Genomic DNA, 17,028 nt, shown 5'->3' on the forward strand with positions numbered 1-17,028 from the left:
GTGTATATATGTGTGTGTGTAAAGAAATCCTTGCAAAGATGTTTGCAGGAGATCTCTGCAAAAGAGCTCAGCTTTGCAGAGGCAAAGCCACGCCTCAAAACAATGTATCTGTTTGCTGGCAGATGGCTTGGTTTGTCAGTTGGTTAGTCAGTTGGAATTTGAGCTTGCTGGGAGAGCACAGAAAAAGGACAGGCTCTCTGGCTACGGTCAAGTAGCTGATTTAAATATGCTATGCTGTATATATATTAAATGCTGATTGATTAGTTATTGATCCTATGCAACTACAAGGACATTGTACGATTGCTGAACTGTTTATTTGACTTCAACGCAACAGTAAAGTTTCCTTTTGTTCTTTCAATTCCTCTGTCTGGTCTGAGTCTTTTGCACATGGTGTTAGCTGGACTCTGCTGATTCCGCTGTACACTCACCTGGTAACAGTATGCACAGTTGGTCACGTTGGGTCTGTGTTCCAAGTGTGGTCCAGATCCCTCGTTGGCTGGGTTCAGTGCTCTCTGGGTGAGGGTGAACTGTAACTCCTCGATTTCAAGGTCAGTCACCCCCAAAGTCTATCAGTATTCAAAGTTAGCTATGTTGGGTCTGTGTGCCAAGTTTGGTCCAGATGTGTCATCTGCTGGGTTCAGTGTTCTCTGAATACAGGTGAACTAAAACTCCCAGATGCCAAGTTTAATCATCCCCTGAAACCCCGCTAATATACAAAGTTGGCCGTGTTGGGTCTGTGTGCCAAGTTTGATCCAGAGCAGTCGTTGGAGGTTCAGAGTGCTCTTAAGACTGCAGGTGAACTATACATCCCATTTCCTACAATCCCTATAAATCATGGTCAATTCTCCACAAACCAGCGGTGCCCAGGTCATTTGAGAAAGGCATTTGTTTGTCTGTGTCCCAAGTGTAGTTTGATCCAGATCCGTTGGTGGGAGTTCAGAGTGCTCTTAGATTGCAGGTGAATTATATATCCCAGTCCCTACAATTCCTATAAATCATGGTCAATTCTCCACAAACCTCTCTTTCTAGTATGATCAGTCGCTTGGGGACCCAGCGGTGCCCAGGTCATTTGAGAAAGGCATTGTTTGCCTGTGTTCCAAGTGTAGTCTCGATCCAATGTCAGCTGGGTTGAGTGGATGCGGGTGAACTACAACTCCCATATGCAAGTCCCATTGTCCATGGTCCATCCCCCTCCAAACAGCGCCAGGATGTAGAGTAGGTCATGGGGACTCTGTGTGTCAAGTTTGATTTTGATCAGTCATTGGTGGGGGTCGCCGTGGTCTCTGGAAGTGAGTGAAGATACTGCAAGTCCCATCATCCATGGTCCAAACTCTTCCAAACCGCAGCAGGATGTAAAGTGGGTCTAGGGGGTTGCGTGTGCCAAGTTTGGTCTTGATCAGACATTGGTGAGGGTCGCCGTGGTCTCTGGAAGTGAGTGAAGATACTGCAAGTCCCATCATCCATGGTCCAAACGCTTCCAAACCGCAGCAGGATGTAAAGTGGGTCATGGGGGTTGCGTGTGCCAAGTTTGGTCTTGATCAGTCATTGGTGGGGGGCGCTGTGGTCTCTGGAAGTGAGTGAAGATACTGCAAGTCCCATCATCCATGGTCCAAACGCTTCCAAACCGCAGCAGGATGTAAAGTGGGTCATGGGGGTTGCGTGTGCCAAGTTTGGTCTTGATCAGTCATTGGTGGGGGTCGCCGTGGTCTCTGGAAGTGAGTGAAGATACTGCAAGTCCCATCATCCATGGTCCAAACTCTTCCAAATTGCAGCAGGATGTAAAGTGAGTCATGGGGGTTGTGTGTGCCAAGTTTGGTCTTGATCAGTCATTGGTGGGGGTCGCCGTGGTCTCTGGAAGTGAGTGAAGATACTGAAAGTCCCATCATCCATGGTCCAAACGCTTCCAAACCGCAGCAGGGTGTAAAGTGGGTCATGGGGGTTGCGTGTGCCAAGTTTGGTCTTGATCAGTCATTGGTGGGGGTCGCAGTGGTTTCTGGAAGTGAGTGAAGATACTGCAAGTCCCATCATCCATGGTCCAAACTCTTCCAAATTGCAGCAGGATGTAAAGTGGGTCATGGGGGTTGTGTGTGCCAAGTTTGGTCTTGATCAGTCATTGGTGGGGGTCGCCGTGGTCTCTGGAAGTGGGTGAAGATACTGCAATTCCCATCATCCATGGTCCAAACTCTTCCAAACTACAGCAAGATGTAAAGTGGGTCATGGGGGTTGCGTGTGCCAAGTTTGGTCTTGATCAGTCATTGGTGGGGGTCGCCGTGGTTTCTGGAAGTGAGTGAAGATACTGCAAGTCCCATCATCCATGGTCCAAACTCTTCCAAATTGCAGCAGGATGTAAAGTGGGTCATGGGGGTTGTGTGTGCCAAGTTTGGTCTTGATCAGTCATTGGTGAGGGTCGCCGTGGTCTCTGGAAGTGAGTGAAGATACTGCAAGTCCCATCATCCATGGTCCAAACGCTTCCAAACCGCAGCAGGATGTAAAGTGGGTCATGGGGGTTGCGTGTGCCAAGTTTGGTCTTGATCAGTCATTGGTGGGGGTCGCCGTGGTCTCTGGAAGTGAGTGAAGATACTGCAAGTCCCATCATCCATGGTCCAAACGCTTCCAAACCGCAGCAGGATGTAAAGTGGGTCATGGGGGTTGCGTGTGCCAAGTTTGGTCTTGATCAGTCATTGGTGGGGGTCGCCGTGGTCTCTGGAAGTGAGTGAAGATACTGCAAGTCCCATCATCCATGGTCCAAACTCTTCCAAATTGCAGCAGGATGTAAAGTGAGTCATGGGGGTTGTGTGTGCCAAGTTTGGTCTTGATCAGTCATTGGTGGGGGTCGCCGTGGTCTCTGGAAGTGAGTGAAGATACTGCAAGTCCCATCATCCATGGTCCAAACGCTTCCAAACCGCAGCAGGATGTAAAGTGGGTCATGGGGGTTGCGTGTGCCAAGTTTGGTCTTGATCAGTCATTGGTGGGGGTCGCCGTGGTTTCTGGAAGTGAGTGAAGATACTGCAAGTCCCATCATCCATGGTCCAAACTCTTCCAAATTGCAGCAGGATGTAAAGTGGGTCATGGGGGTTGTGTGTGCCAAGTTTGGTCTTGATCAGTCATTGGTGGGGGTCGCCGTGGTCTCTGGAAGTGGGTGAAGATACTGCAATTCCCATCATCCATGGTCCAAACTCTTCCAAACTACAGCAAGATGTAAAGTGGGTCATGGGGGTTGTGTGTGCCAAGTTTGGTCTTGATCAGACATTGGTGGGGGGCGCTGTGGTCTCTGGAAGTGAGTGAAGATACTGCAAGTCCCATCATCCATAGTCCAAACTCTTCCAAATTGCAGCAGAATGTAAAGTGGGTCTTGGGGGCTCCGTGTGCCAAGTTTGGTACTTATTCGTCATTGGGAGTTGGCATGCTCTCAAGAAGTGAGTGAAGATATTGTAAATCCCATCGTCCAAGGTCCATCTGCTCCAAACAGTGGCAGGATATAGAGTTGGTCATGTAGAGTTAGACACCCCTGCCACATACACACATACACATTTTGACTTTTATTATGTGTATCTATATATATAAAAGAGTGATGGCATCACGGCGACCCACAAAACAACAAAACTACAGGCCCCCCAACCTCGAAATTTGACAACACAACCCATCATCCACGCCTCTAGGTTGATACAACAAAAAGAAAAGAAAAATAAAGTCCTAATTAGAGAGAGAGGAATAATTGCTTTTATCCAATTGCTGCCAGTTAGAAGGCTAAGCTCCTCCAACTTGGTCTCCTAGCAACCCAATAAAAAATAATAAAAAACACTAAAACATTAATACAATAAAATACTATAATAACTAAAAATAATACAAGAAAATAATAAAATATAACTTACAATAAAATTAATAAAAAATGCAAATAACATCAAATAAAAATTACACAACAATTTTTAACCAATACCACCACCACTTTGCCACAGCAACGCGTGGCCGGGCACAGCTAGTAGATATATATATTGAAAGAAAGACTCATTTTCTATCCAATATTTTTATTTATTTCACACCAATGGGAATTACAAGAAGCCAAAGAGGAAGGAAAATGGGGGAAAACAAAGGAAATAAATAGAATTTCAAAAGCAAAGATAGAGACGCACGGGGCGACGAGTGCGAATGAAACCGGAAAAACAAGCCTTTTTCCTCCTCTTCCATGCCTTTCACGGTGAAAAAAAAATCTCTCGCCGAAAGAGGCGGTCCTACGTGTTATTGAACAGGGTTATATCCTCCGTTTCCTAAAAACAAAATAAATGTCACCGTTACCTTTACCTTATTGTATTAGGCATTTCCTGTACATTTCTTGTTGATGATGTTGTTTCAGGGAACGACATCAGATAGGAGTCCAAGGCCCTCATCAACACTGCCATATTGAACTGTATTACATGGCAATATGGACTCATCATATAATCCAGTTCAATGCAGTTGAACTGTGATCTGGCATTGCATTTTATGGCAGTGTAGTTGGGGACCTGGCCCAGTGCTTAGACCACTATGTCCTTCAAGAAATCCCAGCCAGCATAAACATTTCCAAAGGATTGCAGGTATGGTTCTGGTCTGAAAGATACGAAGAAAGTCTGAGAATGGACCTTCCTCTAGAAAGGAAAGACACTTACATTCTCATTTGTAACAGAATCGTCGTCCAGAGAAGCGTCCAGGGGCTCCATAGATAGGTTCCCCTTTAACCCAAGCTTCTTGCTGCAAAACGGGGAGAACTTAAAGTTACCGCCTGTCTGCACTTTTGGCAAACGAGAAACTGTATCTAGGATTATACACAAAGATTTTCCCCTCAACCCACTAACCATGAAAACTTGCTAAAAATAATAAACTGCACCGGAAGAAAGCAGAGAATACCACCTTATTTACACACAAAACTCTTAGCAACAAGGTGCAACACTTACGGTGAATTTTGCAGAAGATGCTTGAGAGCTGGACTCCGCCAAAAAGGAAAACCAGCCTGTTTAGGAAACCCTTCAAATGCTGATTTATTATTAGTAAACATTTGAATTTCCCCCCTTATTTTATACCTATTTGCCTGGGAATCACTCAGGAGGAAAAGGTGTCAGTGTTTTTGTTGATATACAGTGAAATGTTCAATCTATTGTTAGCTGTTGGACTGTGTGTTTCATTCCGGCAAGCATTCCAGTAGTCAAGAGGTTAATTCTGGCCAGCCTTGATTGATAGCCGCAAGGGCAAATGGCAGAGGTCTTCCGTTTGAGCTACCTGACAGGAAGATGCATCACAGAGTGTGGAATGCAGGAGGTGCTTCGTGCACACAGAGAACGGACTTTTGAGAGACACAGACATGCAAAATGTGTCCGGATAGCTTTGGACAGTAAGCTTTGTAAATACTGTAAATAAAGCCTTAGAGCTGCTGAGTTTCAGCAGTAATAAATCAGCAAGGCTGTCATGTTTTGCCAGTGCCATTTTCGAGCCATTCACAAAGTGGTCTGACAAGGGTGAGCTGAGGGTCAGCTCATCAATCTAGTCGGAGTCACCGCTTGAACTCTGACAAAAGGGTTATGAGCAGAAATAGTTTAAGCAGCTTTTCTCACAGCAAACAGTTTCAGGAAGAATATACTGAGGGCCGGACTGTGGTGCAGCTGGTAAATTGCCAGCAGCAATAGATAACTGCTGACTGAAAGGTCATGAGTTCGAAGCTTGCATTGGATTGAGCACCCGACCGTTTAATAGCCTAGCTTACTGTCCACCTAAGCAGTTCGATACAGCTGCAGCTGTGAGTAGAGAAATTAGGGATCTCTTAAGTGGGGAGGTTAATTTAATTTATGACACAAAAGCAATAATAATAATAATAATAATAATAATAATAATAATAATAATAATAATACTTTTTTTCTATTCCGCCCTATCTCCCCATGGGCAGATTCCAACATACAATGGCAATCATTCAATAAAACAAATACATACTAACATAAAATCCCAGAGAAACCCCGCATATAAAAATAACATTAAAACCTAACATCAATTTAAAATCTAACATCAGTAAATTAAACCTAACATCAATAAATTAAACTACATGTAGTTAAACAAAATTATATAATAACAAAATCCAAACAAACATCCACATTAATTTACAACAGCCAACTAGAGTTCACAGTGTGGGTTGGTTATGTGGTCAAACGATGACCATTGGGTCATAAAACTGTAACTATAAAACTATAAAACTGCCAGCGAGCGAAGAGCAAGGAGGAAATACTACAAAATCAAAAAGGACTCAGTGCCATAGTGGATGAAGCGACAGCTCCCCCTGTGGCCGGAATCGAACATAACCTCCTGAAGCCGGAAGTTGGAAAATGTTGAATTACCTCTACTGTCTGTATGTGTGTTGCATGTCTAATAACGGCATTGAATGTTTGCCATGTGTAAGTGCATTATGATCTGCCCTGAGTCCCCTTCAAGGTGAGAAGGGCGGAATATCAATACTGTAAAAAATAAATAATGCAGGTCACTATGCAGAGACAGAATGCAAGAACTACTGTGACTTACCAAGCATAGAAATATCTCTTGGCCATGACGCTAACAGTCAGCAAAAGCAAAGCCACGCCAACCAGGGAACCCAGCATTAGCATTTTTTGAGATTCTGGAGGAGATAAAAAGAAAGGAAGAAGAAAGAGCTTGCCTCTGTTCATAGTCTTACATCATAGTCAAACTTTGACCCTTCCTCAGGTGTTTTGGACTTCAACTCACTGTCCTGTTTTGTCTTTCAAGAACAGCCTTAAAACTCTGTGGTAAGTAAATGAAAACTGCTTTACTTCAGCAAAACATAAATAACAGCTCACTCAGTGGAATAATGCAGAAGGAAGCAAGGATGTCTTAGGGCAAACACAGTTCTTAGTCTCTGATAAATTCCCAAATCAAACAGCAGCCTTACTTCAGACAAAGAAACAGCAATAAATCCTTAGGAGCAGTTTCCCAGATGCAGACTTGAAGCAGGCACAAGGGGAGCGAAGAGTCAGTTTGTTACCAGCAAGAGCTGACTGCACCTGCTTCTGCTTTATAGCCCTGAGTCCCCTCACAGCTGCTCGGGCAGTTCCTAATTCCTCAGCTGCATTTTTGGCAGCTATTCTAGCTGAACGACATCCCTGCTCTGTTTCCTTTCGCCTCTCCTGAAATGTGGGTACTTGCAAAGTGTCCTCCTCAGATTCCAACTCATCCTGAGATTCATGAACACTTTCCTGATCCCCTTCCGCTTCTGAAGAAGAGGAATCCTTAACACCGTCCCACCCAGCACGTTCCTGGTCACCCTCCCTCCCGGCCTGGCCTGGCCCTCTCAGTCAGGCCACAATGCGGCCCCAAGGCAAAAATGTTTACCCATGCCTGTAATAATCAATTAAGACAAACCCACAAGGTTGGGTTGAGACATCTAATGCAAACAGTTATGACATTTTGGTTTACTAGATAGTACATACATGATGTGGACCATGGAACATCTCACCTGGTGTAATGTTTAATGATTAATATAAGTTGAAGACAACTGTTTACATGATTTAACAATTAATATAAATTTGAGGCAACTGTGGACGTGTCCCTTGAATCAATGATTAATTTATATAAGTTTGAGGTAACTGTGCATGTCTAAGGATTGCATTAATCAGTAAAATTCCATTGTTAGCATTCTGCGCATGCTTGTAAAATGTTATAACTGGAAGTCCACTCCAATAAGGTTTGGGCAGTTTTTTTTTTTAGCATGAGCTGAGAGTTGTCACCACTATTTTGTAAATAGTAAAGGGGTTGAAATCCAATTTGCTGTCCGTCTCTTCCTTCGGCTGAGCTCAAACGAATGTGACAGGTAGATTTCCCCAACAGGCCAAACGTTGTCCATACCTTAAGGAAACATCCCTAGAATAGTTTTCCAAACCTTCTTTGGAGAGAGAGGACACATCTTTTTGCATTATACACATGAAAACAAAGTCCAAAGCCATGCATTTAGGGTAAGCCTTGGAAAGTCCACGGAAACCCAAAGTGCAGACGCCGTGATACTCACTGGCGTTTTCCGGAGGGGGCCCGCTGTCAATGCTTCCTCCGAATCCACGGCCGCTGCAGGATGGAGGGGCCCACCCGTATTCGCAATGGCAGTTCTGGTTACTATTGCACACCTGGAGGATATCGAGAATGTGAGCAGCAGCGCATGGAATGAACCGAGAATCAGTCCCCCGTTTGCCACACTGGCCAAGACACATTTTGGCACCTCCGGTGTTAGCCCTGTCTGTCATACCCCAGCCACCTTTGGCTTCTGAACCTTATCTAGAAATGAACTTTGACCAGGATGAAGCTTATTCTGACCTTTTGCCCAGTTCTCCCAGCTCCTTTCAGTTACAGCTGCCGGCTGTTGATAGTTCAGATGCTTCCTTAATTGGGAGAGATACTAGAGATGTTACTCCCGTGGCTGAACCAGATGTCCAGAGTTCCCCAGAGAACATGCCCTTCAACCAAAGGGAGCTTCTTCATTGCCAGAGATCAGAAAAACAAGGGCTTAGAAGGAGTAACTGCTTGGCATCTCGAGGGGATTGTGGATAAGAAGATTCCCTTGGGAACCTTTGGGGAGTTTGGTCTCCCTTCGTTGGGATCTGATCTTCGTTCCATAAAAGTGTCTTGCACTGCAAACACTTTGCGGTGTCAACGTAGCATTTTCCTGAGAACACTTCACCGACTCCAGTTCCCTGAGTTCACCAAGCCAAGCCTCCTGTTCCTGGCGGCCAAGCCGAGCCGCGACTCTCGATTGAAACCGGAGTAAATTCACTTCCTTGCCTTGTTCCTGAATCAAGTTTGATCTTTGCTTCGTCTTGTTCCTGCTTTGATATCCACGATCTCCTAGTGACTTTGGACCTTGTTATTCAGCCTTGCTTCCTTGTTGTTTCCCGCTCAAACTTTCCAACAGTTTGAGCGTGTTTTGGTTTCGCATTTTGGACAATAATATTGGACATTTTCCTTCATCTTTTTGGACTTATTCATGCCTTTTCACAAAGGACTATTTCCCATTCATCCATTCCGCTTATGCATTCCTGAATTTATATTTGCTTTAATAAAGATATTATATGATTATTGGTCTCTGTCTAGTTTCCAGTGTTCACGCTGCCTTGGGGTGCAACACTGTCTCTCGGTATATTTGACCTGCTGATTCCAAAAATGGCACCAGTTTTTCCCCTTCAGCTCTAGTTTTTGAGATACTGATCATATGTCCGCTCCATAAAAAGCTAAGCTTGATGAGACACAGCACATCAGTTACTTTGGGTTTAAGCTATTTGGCAAGATGGGAGGTTGTCTGTGTAAGTGGACACCTTTGCCACATACGCACATACACGTTTTCACGTTTATTATGTTTATTATAGATGTCAAACATAGAGTAGTGCTTTCAAAAGTCATTACTGTAGAGTCTCACTTATCCAACATAAACGGGATGGCAAAACATTGTATAAGCAAAAATGTTGGGTAATAAGGAGGGATTAAGAAAAAGCCTTAACAGCCTGAAAGACATACAACAACTCCAGCCTTAAAACCTATTGGACCAGTGTGTTAAAGTGCTGAGCTGCTGAACTTGCAGACCAAAAGGTCCCAGGTGCGGAATGAGCGCCCGCTGTTAGCCCCACCTCCTGCCAACCTAGCAGTTCGAAGACATGCAAATGTGAGTAGATCAATAGGTACCACTCCGGAGGGAAGGTAACGGTGCTCCATGCAGTCATGCCGGCCACATGACCTTGTCTATGGACAATGCCAGCTCTTCGGCCTAGAAATGGAGATGAGTACCAACCCCCTGGACTTAACGTCAGGGAAAACCTTTACCTTTACCTACAGACTAAGAAAGCATTTCTCTGTCCTTGAGTTCCCACACGTTTCCCAGCTATTCTCAGAGAACGCCTGGGAAGATGAACCCTTAACCTTAACTTTGCATCTCGATCTAAGGAAGACTCCTCTGGCTCGCTGCCAGAGCCACCTGGACTTTGTTGACGTTCAAAATCCTGTGAAAGGTCACCCTTATCACTAACTTCAACTTCCCTGCTAGTCTGCGGCCTTCCTAACAATTCAGAGCCTTTAACATTTCCTTGGTCAACCTGCTGAAACCCAAATCCCCCTTCATCATCAGACTGAACCAAAACAGGGAAAACCTTTACCTTTAGCTAAGGAAAAGCCTATTAAACGTCAACTTATGTTTGATTTTACAAATTAAGCACCAAAATGTCATATTTTGCAACAAATCAACAGAAAATGCAGTTCAATACCCATATCGTTATGTAGTAATTACTATATTTATGAAGTTAGCACCAAAACATCACAATGTATTAAAAACATTGACTACAAAAACATTGTGTTATCGAAAGTTGTCATGACCGAAATCACACATTATATATACCTCATACCCTCTGAGGATGCCTGCCATAGATGTGGGCGAAACGTCAGGAGGGACTGCTTCTGGAACATGGCCAGGCAGCCCAGAAAACACACAACAACCCTACAGAAACATTGATTACTTTAAAAATTGACTACAAATTAAGATAGAATTGCTGCCTAGAGAAACAGCTGTGGATCTGGACGAGAGGCAGACTGTGTTGGATAATACAGAATGTTGGATGAGCGAAGGTTGGATCAACTCTACTGTATCAACAACAAAAAAAGCACTTCGTCCATTGATGATTTTTTCCAATTCCACTTACAATTTCTTCTTCTTCTTCTTCTTTTTTTTTTTTGATATTTTTCTAAATTCTATGACAGACTGCCATTCTTGAACCCTAAAGGGGTGGCATTTTCACAAGGAACACAGTGATGCAAAATAAAATAAATATATATAAGCTTTATATCCCATATTGGCTTATATCTATCCTGGCCTGGGAGGTTAACATCCTGGCTACTTACGCCTCGGTTGCTACACTTGGAGAAACTGCAATCGTAATTCAGAGACATCACTTCGACACAAGTTCTATTAATGCACATCTAGAAAAGGAAATGTCAAACGTCATGATTAAGTAATAGGGATATTCACGTCTTTCCCCCCATGTGCTGGATTGTGTCCAGACATATCTGCTCTGGTGCATCTTAGTTACTTTTAATATAAAACATATAAGCATGAGTCTCAAAAGGGTTGTGATTATCAGTATACAACATTCAAGTGCTGAGTTAGTATGAATTCATGTTGTAAATGTAGCTTGGCATGTTGTAAATGTAGCATGGCATCCGGTTGTTGTGATCATTTTAATTATGATACGCTTGATGATATTGATTTTTGTGTGATATTGTATGTAAATGATGCAGAAGATGCACGAAGGAGCATGATAAGCATTTATTTTACATTTATGTTACACTATAAGCATTTATCTTACATTTCTATATGCATTGATAAGAATATATACTAGAGTATAAACCGACCCAAATATAAGCCGAGGCACCTAATTTTACCACAAAAAACTGGGATAACTTATTGACCTGAGTATAAGCGAGGGTGGGAAATGAAGCAGCTACTGGTCAATTTCAAAATAAAAATAGATACCAATAAAATTACATTAATCGAGGCATCAATAGGTTAAATAACCTCCGAACCAGGATGAAGAACTTGATGAAGCCTTTTGTCAACAGCTGACCAAACAGGCACAAAGAAGAGATGTAGTAGTCATGGGCGACTTCAACTATCCTGATATCTGCTGGAAAACAAACTCAGCCAAGAGCACAAAGTCCAATAAATTCCTCACTTGCCTTGCAGACAATTTTATGGTCCAGAAGGTAGAAGAGGCAACAAGGGGATCAGCAACTCTTGATCTAATCTTAACAAATGCTGCCCTGCAGACTAGGACGCAAGGGAACAATGGCTTCAAACTACAGGAAAGGAGATTCCACCTGAACATTAGGAAGAACTTCCTCCCTGTGAGAAAGGCTGTTCAGCAGTGGAACTCTCTCCCCCAGGCCGTGGTGGAGGCTCCTTCTTTGGAGGCTTTTAAGCAAAGGCTGGATGGCCATCTGTCGGGGGTGCTTTGAATGCGATTTCCTGCTTCTTAGCAGGGGGTTGGACTGGATGGCCCATGAGGTCTCTTCCAACGCTACTATTCTATGATTCTATAATGTATATGGATACAGATATACAGGTACATGGATCTATATGTATATAGGATTTGCAAGGACCTGCAAACACATGAGGGGAAAATTCATATATAAAATTAATGTAGATAGATAGATAGATAGATAGATAGATAGATAGATAGATAGATAGATAGAGATATTTAAGTACATAGGGACTGCAAATGCATACAGGGGGTTAATGCCTATATATCTGTAGGAGAGATTGACAAATATTTCAGGGGAAAGGGCTTTTATAAGATTAATGGATATATATATTTCTTCTTCCTGACTTGCAAGGGCTTCTCTCCCTTTTCAAAACATTCCCTGGGTTAAGAGTGAGAGAGGCTTTGGAAAAGAAAAGCCTCTCTTTTTTGGAAAACACACTGATAAGGGAGGGTAAGAGAGGAATAGATCATAAATTGCAAGCAATGGCCTTGAATTCTGTTGTCTGGCCTTGAACTTGACCCCATTATAAGCCAAGGGAAGCTTTTTCAGCTCAAAAATAAAAGGCTGAAAAAACTTGGCTTATTTTTGAGTATATACGGTAATCAAATCAATGTCATTCCAAAAGTGTATTTTGGTATCAAGTGGGGACATATTGTTGGGAATCACCCTGGACTACTCAAGTCTAAATGTAGTCAGATAGATGATAGAGTTAGATTGAGGGAATCCTTTCCCTCTTTTCCAAGGCATGCCTAGATTGGCTTTACTGTATTTTCACTCTATCTTGTTCACGTCACATCCCTTGCTTTGAAGTTAGTAGAAGTGTGAATCTCCAGGGACACTAACTTCTCATTGGTCAGAATGTCTTTTATGGCCCCAATAAACTGGACCATGAGGTTGGAACCATTTTGGTTCTCTCTTCTCCCTTTGTTCTTCTAGATAACAAGTAGCGTCCTGCCATCTCTCCTGGCAAGATGTAACTATTTAGATGTTTGTTATTTTTCCTTTCTTATTTTTCCTTAGAAACCAGTCTAGAGTAGACTAGACAGCTCCCAAGCCTTTCTATCTACAATCGAGTTCTTTTTACCTGAATAAATACTTTTTGAACTTTTATTGAGACTCTGCACTCCATTGCAATCCTAAATGGTCAAAGGCTTCTCTTGAATTTATCGTTTAGAAGAGGGGGGTTGTTGCTTTTTTGACAACACGTTCTGTCCTGTTTTGTCTTTCAAGAACAGCCTTAAAACAATATGGTAAGTAAATGAAACTGCTTTACTTCAGCAAAACATAAAGAACAGCACACTCAGTGGAATAATGCAAAAGGAAGTAAGGAAGTCTTAGGGCAAATGCAGTTCTTAGTTTCTGATACAGTCTCAAATCAATTAGCAGTCTTACTTCAGACAAGGAAACAGCAATAAATCCTTAGGAGCAGTTTCCCAGATGCAGCCTCGAAGCAGGCGCAAGGGGAGCGAAGGCTTTGGCATTAGAGTCAGTTTGTTACCAGCAAGAGCTGGCTGCACCTGCTTCTGCTTTATAGCCCTGAGTCCCCTCACAGCTGGTAGGGCGGTTCCCAATTATTCAGCTGCATTTCTGGCAGATATTCTAGCTGAACGACGTCTCTGCTCTGTTTCCTTTCGTCTCTCCTGAAATGTGGGTACTTGCAAAATCTTCTCCTCAGATTCATGAACACTTTCCTGCTCCCCTTCCTCTTCTGAAGAAGAGGAATCCCTAACATATTGATTCTATAGTGAAAATGCAGCCTTGGTGATATCTAATATTTCTTAATGCCTTTCCTATCCCTTCTGGCTGTCTACAACTTGTGTTAACTTACCATGTCGGGACCACACTTTGACCCGTCTCTTATCGCCCCGAGGTCGTACACATCCCCCTCTTCGTGAAATTCAGTGCCCAAACACAAGATGTCATCCACAGGAGTCTGTATCACGCCTTGCCGGGTCGAAGTCCTTGGGATTTTCTTGACGTTGGTGCACTGGATCCTTCCGCAGAAGACGTCTCTGGTACAAAAGGAGAAGGATGAAAATTTCAGGAGGTCCTTCTTCGTCTTGGATGAGAGCCACCAAAAGCCACCTTAAGGGACCTTAAACTCTGGGCCATCTTCCAGCTTCACCTCTCAATCAGGAAGAAGAAAAAAGAAGAAGAAGAGGAAGAAGGAAGAAGAAAGAAGATGAAGATGAAGAAGAAAGAAGAAGAAGGAGAAAGAGGAAGAGGAGGAGGAGGAGGAGGAGAAGGAAGAGGAGGAAGGAGAAGAAGAAGAAGAAGGAGGAGGAGGAGGAGGAAGAGGAAGAGAAGGAGGAGGAGGAGGAAGAAGAGGAAGGGTCCAATTCTGGGCACCACAGTTGAAGGGAGATGTTGACAAGCTGGAAAGCGTCCAGAGCAGGGCGACTAAAATGATCAAGGGTCTGGAGAACAAGCCCTATGAGGAGAGGCTTAAAGAGCTGGGCATGTTTAGCCTGCAGAAGAGAAGGCTGAGAGGAGACATGAGAGCCATGTACAAATACGTGAAGGGAAGTCATAGGGAAGAGGGAGCAAGCTTCCTTTCTGCTGCCCTGCAGACTAGGACAAGGAACAATGGCTTCAAACTACAGGAAAGGAGATTCCACCTGAACATCTGGAAGAACTTCCTCACTGTGAGAAGAGCTGTTCAGCAGTGGAACTCTCTGCCCCAGGGTGTGGTTGAGGCTCCTCCTTTGGAGGCTTTTAAGCAAAGGCTGGATGGCCATCTGTCAGGGGTGCTTTGAATGTCATTTTCCTGCTTCTTGGCAGAATGGGGTTGGACTGGATGGCCCATGAGGTCTCTTCCAACTCTACTATTCTATGATTCTATGATTCATTATGAGAAGAAAACGGGATAGTACTAATTATAATCATTACAATAATGATGATGGTAACAATAAGGTCCTTCTGGCTGTCAAGTCACTCCATTACGTAAGAATATTAGACACATGCCCTAGAAGTCTAGGAGGAACTTACTCTTCTCTGCATTTCTTGTACTTATTGCCTTCCTTCCCACAGTTGCCAGTCCGGTCTCCTCTCATGTTCAGTGTTTTGTAGCAATTCAGTGGAGCAGGTTTCGCACCTAGACATTGGCGAAAAGGAGAAATTGATGGTCAGTAAGATCGAAAGAGAACATCTGCCTAAAGAGCCCACAGCTTCCATGATTCCACAGAATGGAGACATGGCAGTCGAAGTGGTGACAAACCCTTAAAAATCCACACACTGTTGGACTCTAAGGGTTGCAATCTGTGGAGGACAGATCCACTGAAATGCGTAAATGGTTCTGCAGCACATGCTCGGATTGCCTGAAGTGTCAAGGTAATGGTTAAATGTAGTGAAATGTTTAACTCATTGTTTCAATGTAAGAGTGTGTTTGCTTCGGTAAGCAATCCAGTACAGAGGTAGTTAATCGCATAGAGCAATGATTTGCTGCCTAGAAGGAAAAGGAATGAGACTTCCATGTGTTGTCGAAGGCTTTCATGGCTGGGATCACAGGGTTGTTGTATGTCTTTCGGGCTGTGTGGCCATGTTCCAGAAGCATTCTCTCCTGACGTTTTGCCCACATCTATGGCAGGCATCCTCAGAGGTTGTGAGGTATGGATAAACTAAGTAAGGAAAGGAAAGAATATATATCTGTGTAGAGTCCAGGGTTTGGCAAGAGTCCTTTGTCACTGGGAAGCCAGCATTAATGTTTCAGTTAATCACCCTAATTAGCATTGGAAAAGTTTTTGTCTCTTGCCTGGGGGCATCCTTTGTTCAGTCATTAGCTGTGCCCTCAGAGTGTTGGTTCCCATCTACTGTTTTGATTTTAAAGTTTTGTAATACTGGTAGCCAGATTTTGTTCATTTTCATGGTTTCATGATGTGGGCGAAACATCAGGAGAGAATGCTTCTGGAACATGGCCACACAGCCCGAAAGACATACAACAACCAAATAAGACTTCCGCTTTTGCCTACGTAGAAGGAAATAAGTCACAGAGAATGGAATTTGGGAGGAGTTATTCTTCACTGATAAGAGTTCTTGTAGTCGCCATTAATCTTGCTGTTAGAGCAACATGTGTCTGAGCAGCTCCGGCTGCTATTTGTATATATAGCTGTGTAATAAAGATTTATTGTTGCCGGGATCGGCAGACAGCTATGCAGTCTTATTTGTTTGTGCTACTAGGCAGATGCTGAGTTGCGTGGTGGAGCCTCCTTCTATGGAGATTTTTAAGCAGAGGCTGAGTGGCCAGCTGTATATTATACCCTGTTTCCCCGAAAATAAGACATCCCCGGAAAATAAGACCTAGTAGAGGTTTTGCTGAATTGATAAATATAAGGCCTCCCCTGAAAGTAAGACCTAGCAAAGTTTTTGTTTGGAAGCATGCCCGCCAAATAGAACACCAGAGTATGCGAGATTGGTAAATGTATATACCATAGAGTGTTGTACATGGAAATAATGGTAATAACAAGAAATTCTTGATAGGATTCACAGTTTGTCTGGTTATGCTGGTTTGTGATGACAACTATTGCATAGTATATAATATATGCTATGATCCTAAGCAAGATTAAATGACAGCACCCCATCACCCCAAGTAAGTGAGGAGCGAGTCTTGCCTTGGCCGAAGAGAACCGTGCAATGGTGTTGGAGGTCCAGGCATGCTCCAAAGTAGCAGTGGTGGTCGGTCCCGCATGGTATCCCATCCATCTTGTAGACGTCGGCTGGGCAGTCGGCCGAATCCCCGCTGCAATATTCTGGCAGGTCGCATTCATTAACGGCTTCCCTGCAGAGCGTCCCTTCGATGCTAACCTGTGGGAAAGAAGCAGAAACCTCACAGCTGAATCCAGGGGTCGGCATGAATCCTGTGAGGGTTTGTAAAAGAAGCACCGTGATGTAGAGAGTTGACTGGAAAGGGCATGTGTCGACAGCTGATTGGCTGAGCCAGTTACGAGCAAAGATTCCGATTGGCTGCTGTCTCTAGCTTGGTGCTGAGACAAACTG

The 17,028-nt window shown here is 43.6% G+C and overlaps 1 protein-coding gene across 1 annotated transcript in view; it reads right to left on the reverse strand.

Annotated features, from left to right (window-relative positions):
• Positions 1-4,008: 4,008 nt before the first annotated feature.
• The window catches only part of LOC100568147 (disintegrin and metalloproteinase domain-containing protein 29), an 88,042-nt gene continuing 75,022 nt past the window's right edge, over positions 4,009-17,028 (reverse strand). Inside the window, exons 14-21 of the mRNA XM_062974405.1 lie at positions 16,644-16,836; positions 15,025-15,130; positions 13,865-14,048; positions 10,897-10,974; positions 8,033-8,144; positions 6,535-6,628; positions 4,644-4,725; positions 4,009-4,265 (exon numbers count right to left, since the gene is read on the reverse strand). Coding sequence (XP_062830475.1) covers positions 4,230-4,265; positions 4,644-4,725; positions 6,535-6,628; positions 8,033-8,144; positions 10,897-10,974; positions 13,865-14,048; positions 15,025-15,130; positions 16,644-16,836 — 885 coding nt within the window. The 3' untranslated portion in view covers positions 4,009-4,229. The remainder of the gene's footprint in view (positions 4,266-4,643; positions 4,726-6,534; positions 6,629-8,032; positions 8,145-10,896; positions 10,975-13,864; positions 14,049-15,024; positions 15,131-16,643; positions 16,837-17,028) is intronic.

The sequence above is a fragment of the Anolis carolinensis genome, chromosome 3 (genome assembly GCF_035594765.1).
Source record: "Anolis carolinensis isolate JA03-04 chromosome 3, rAnoCar3.1.pri, whole genome shotgun sequence".
Taxonomy (NCBI): domain Eukaryota; kingdom Metazoa; phylum Chordata; class Lepidosauria; order Squamata; family Dactyloidae; genus Anolis; species Anolis carolinensis.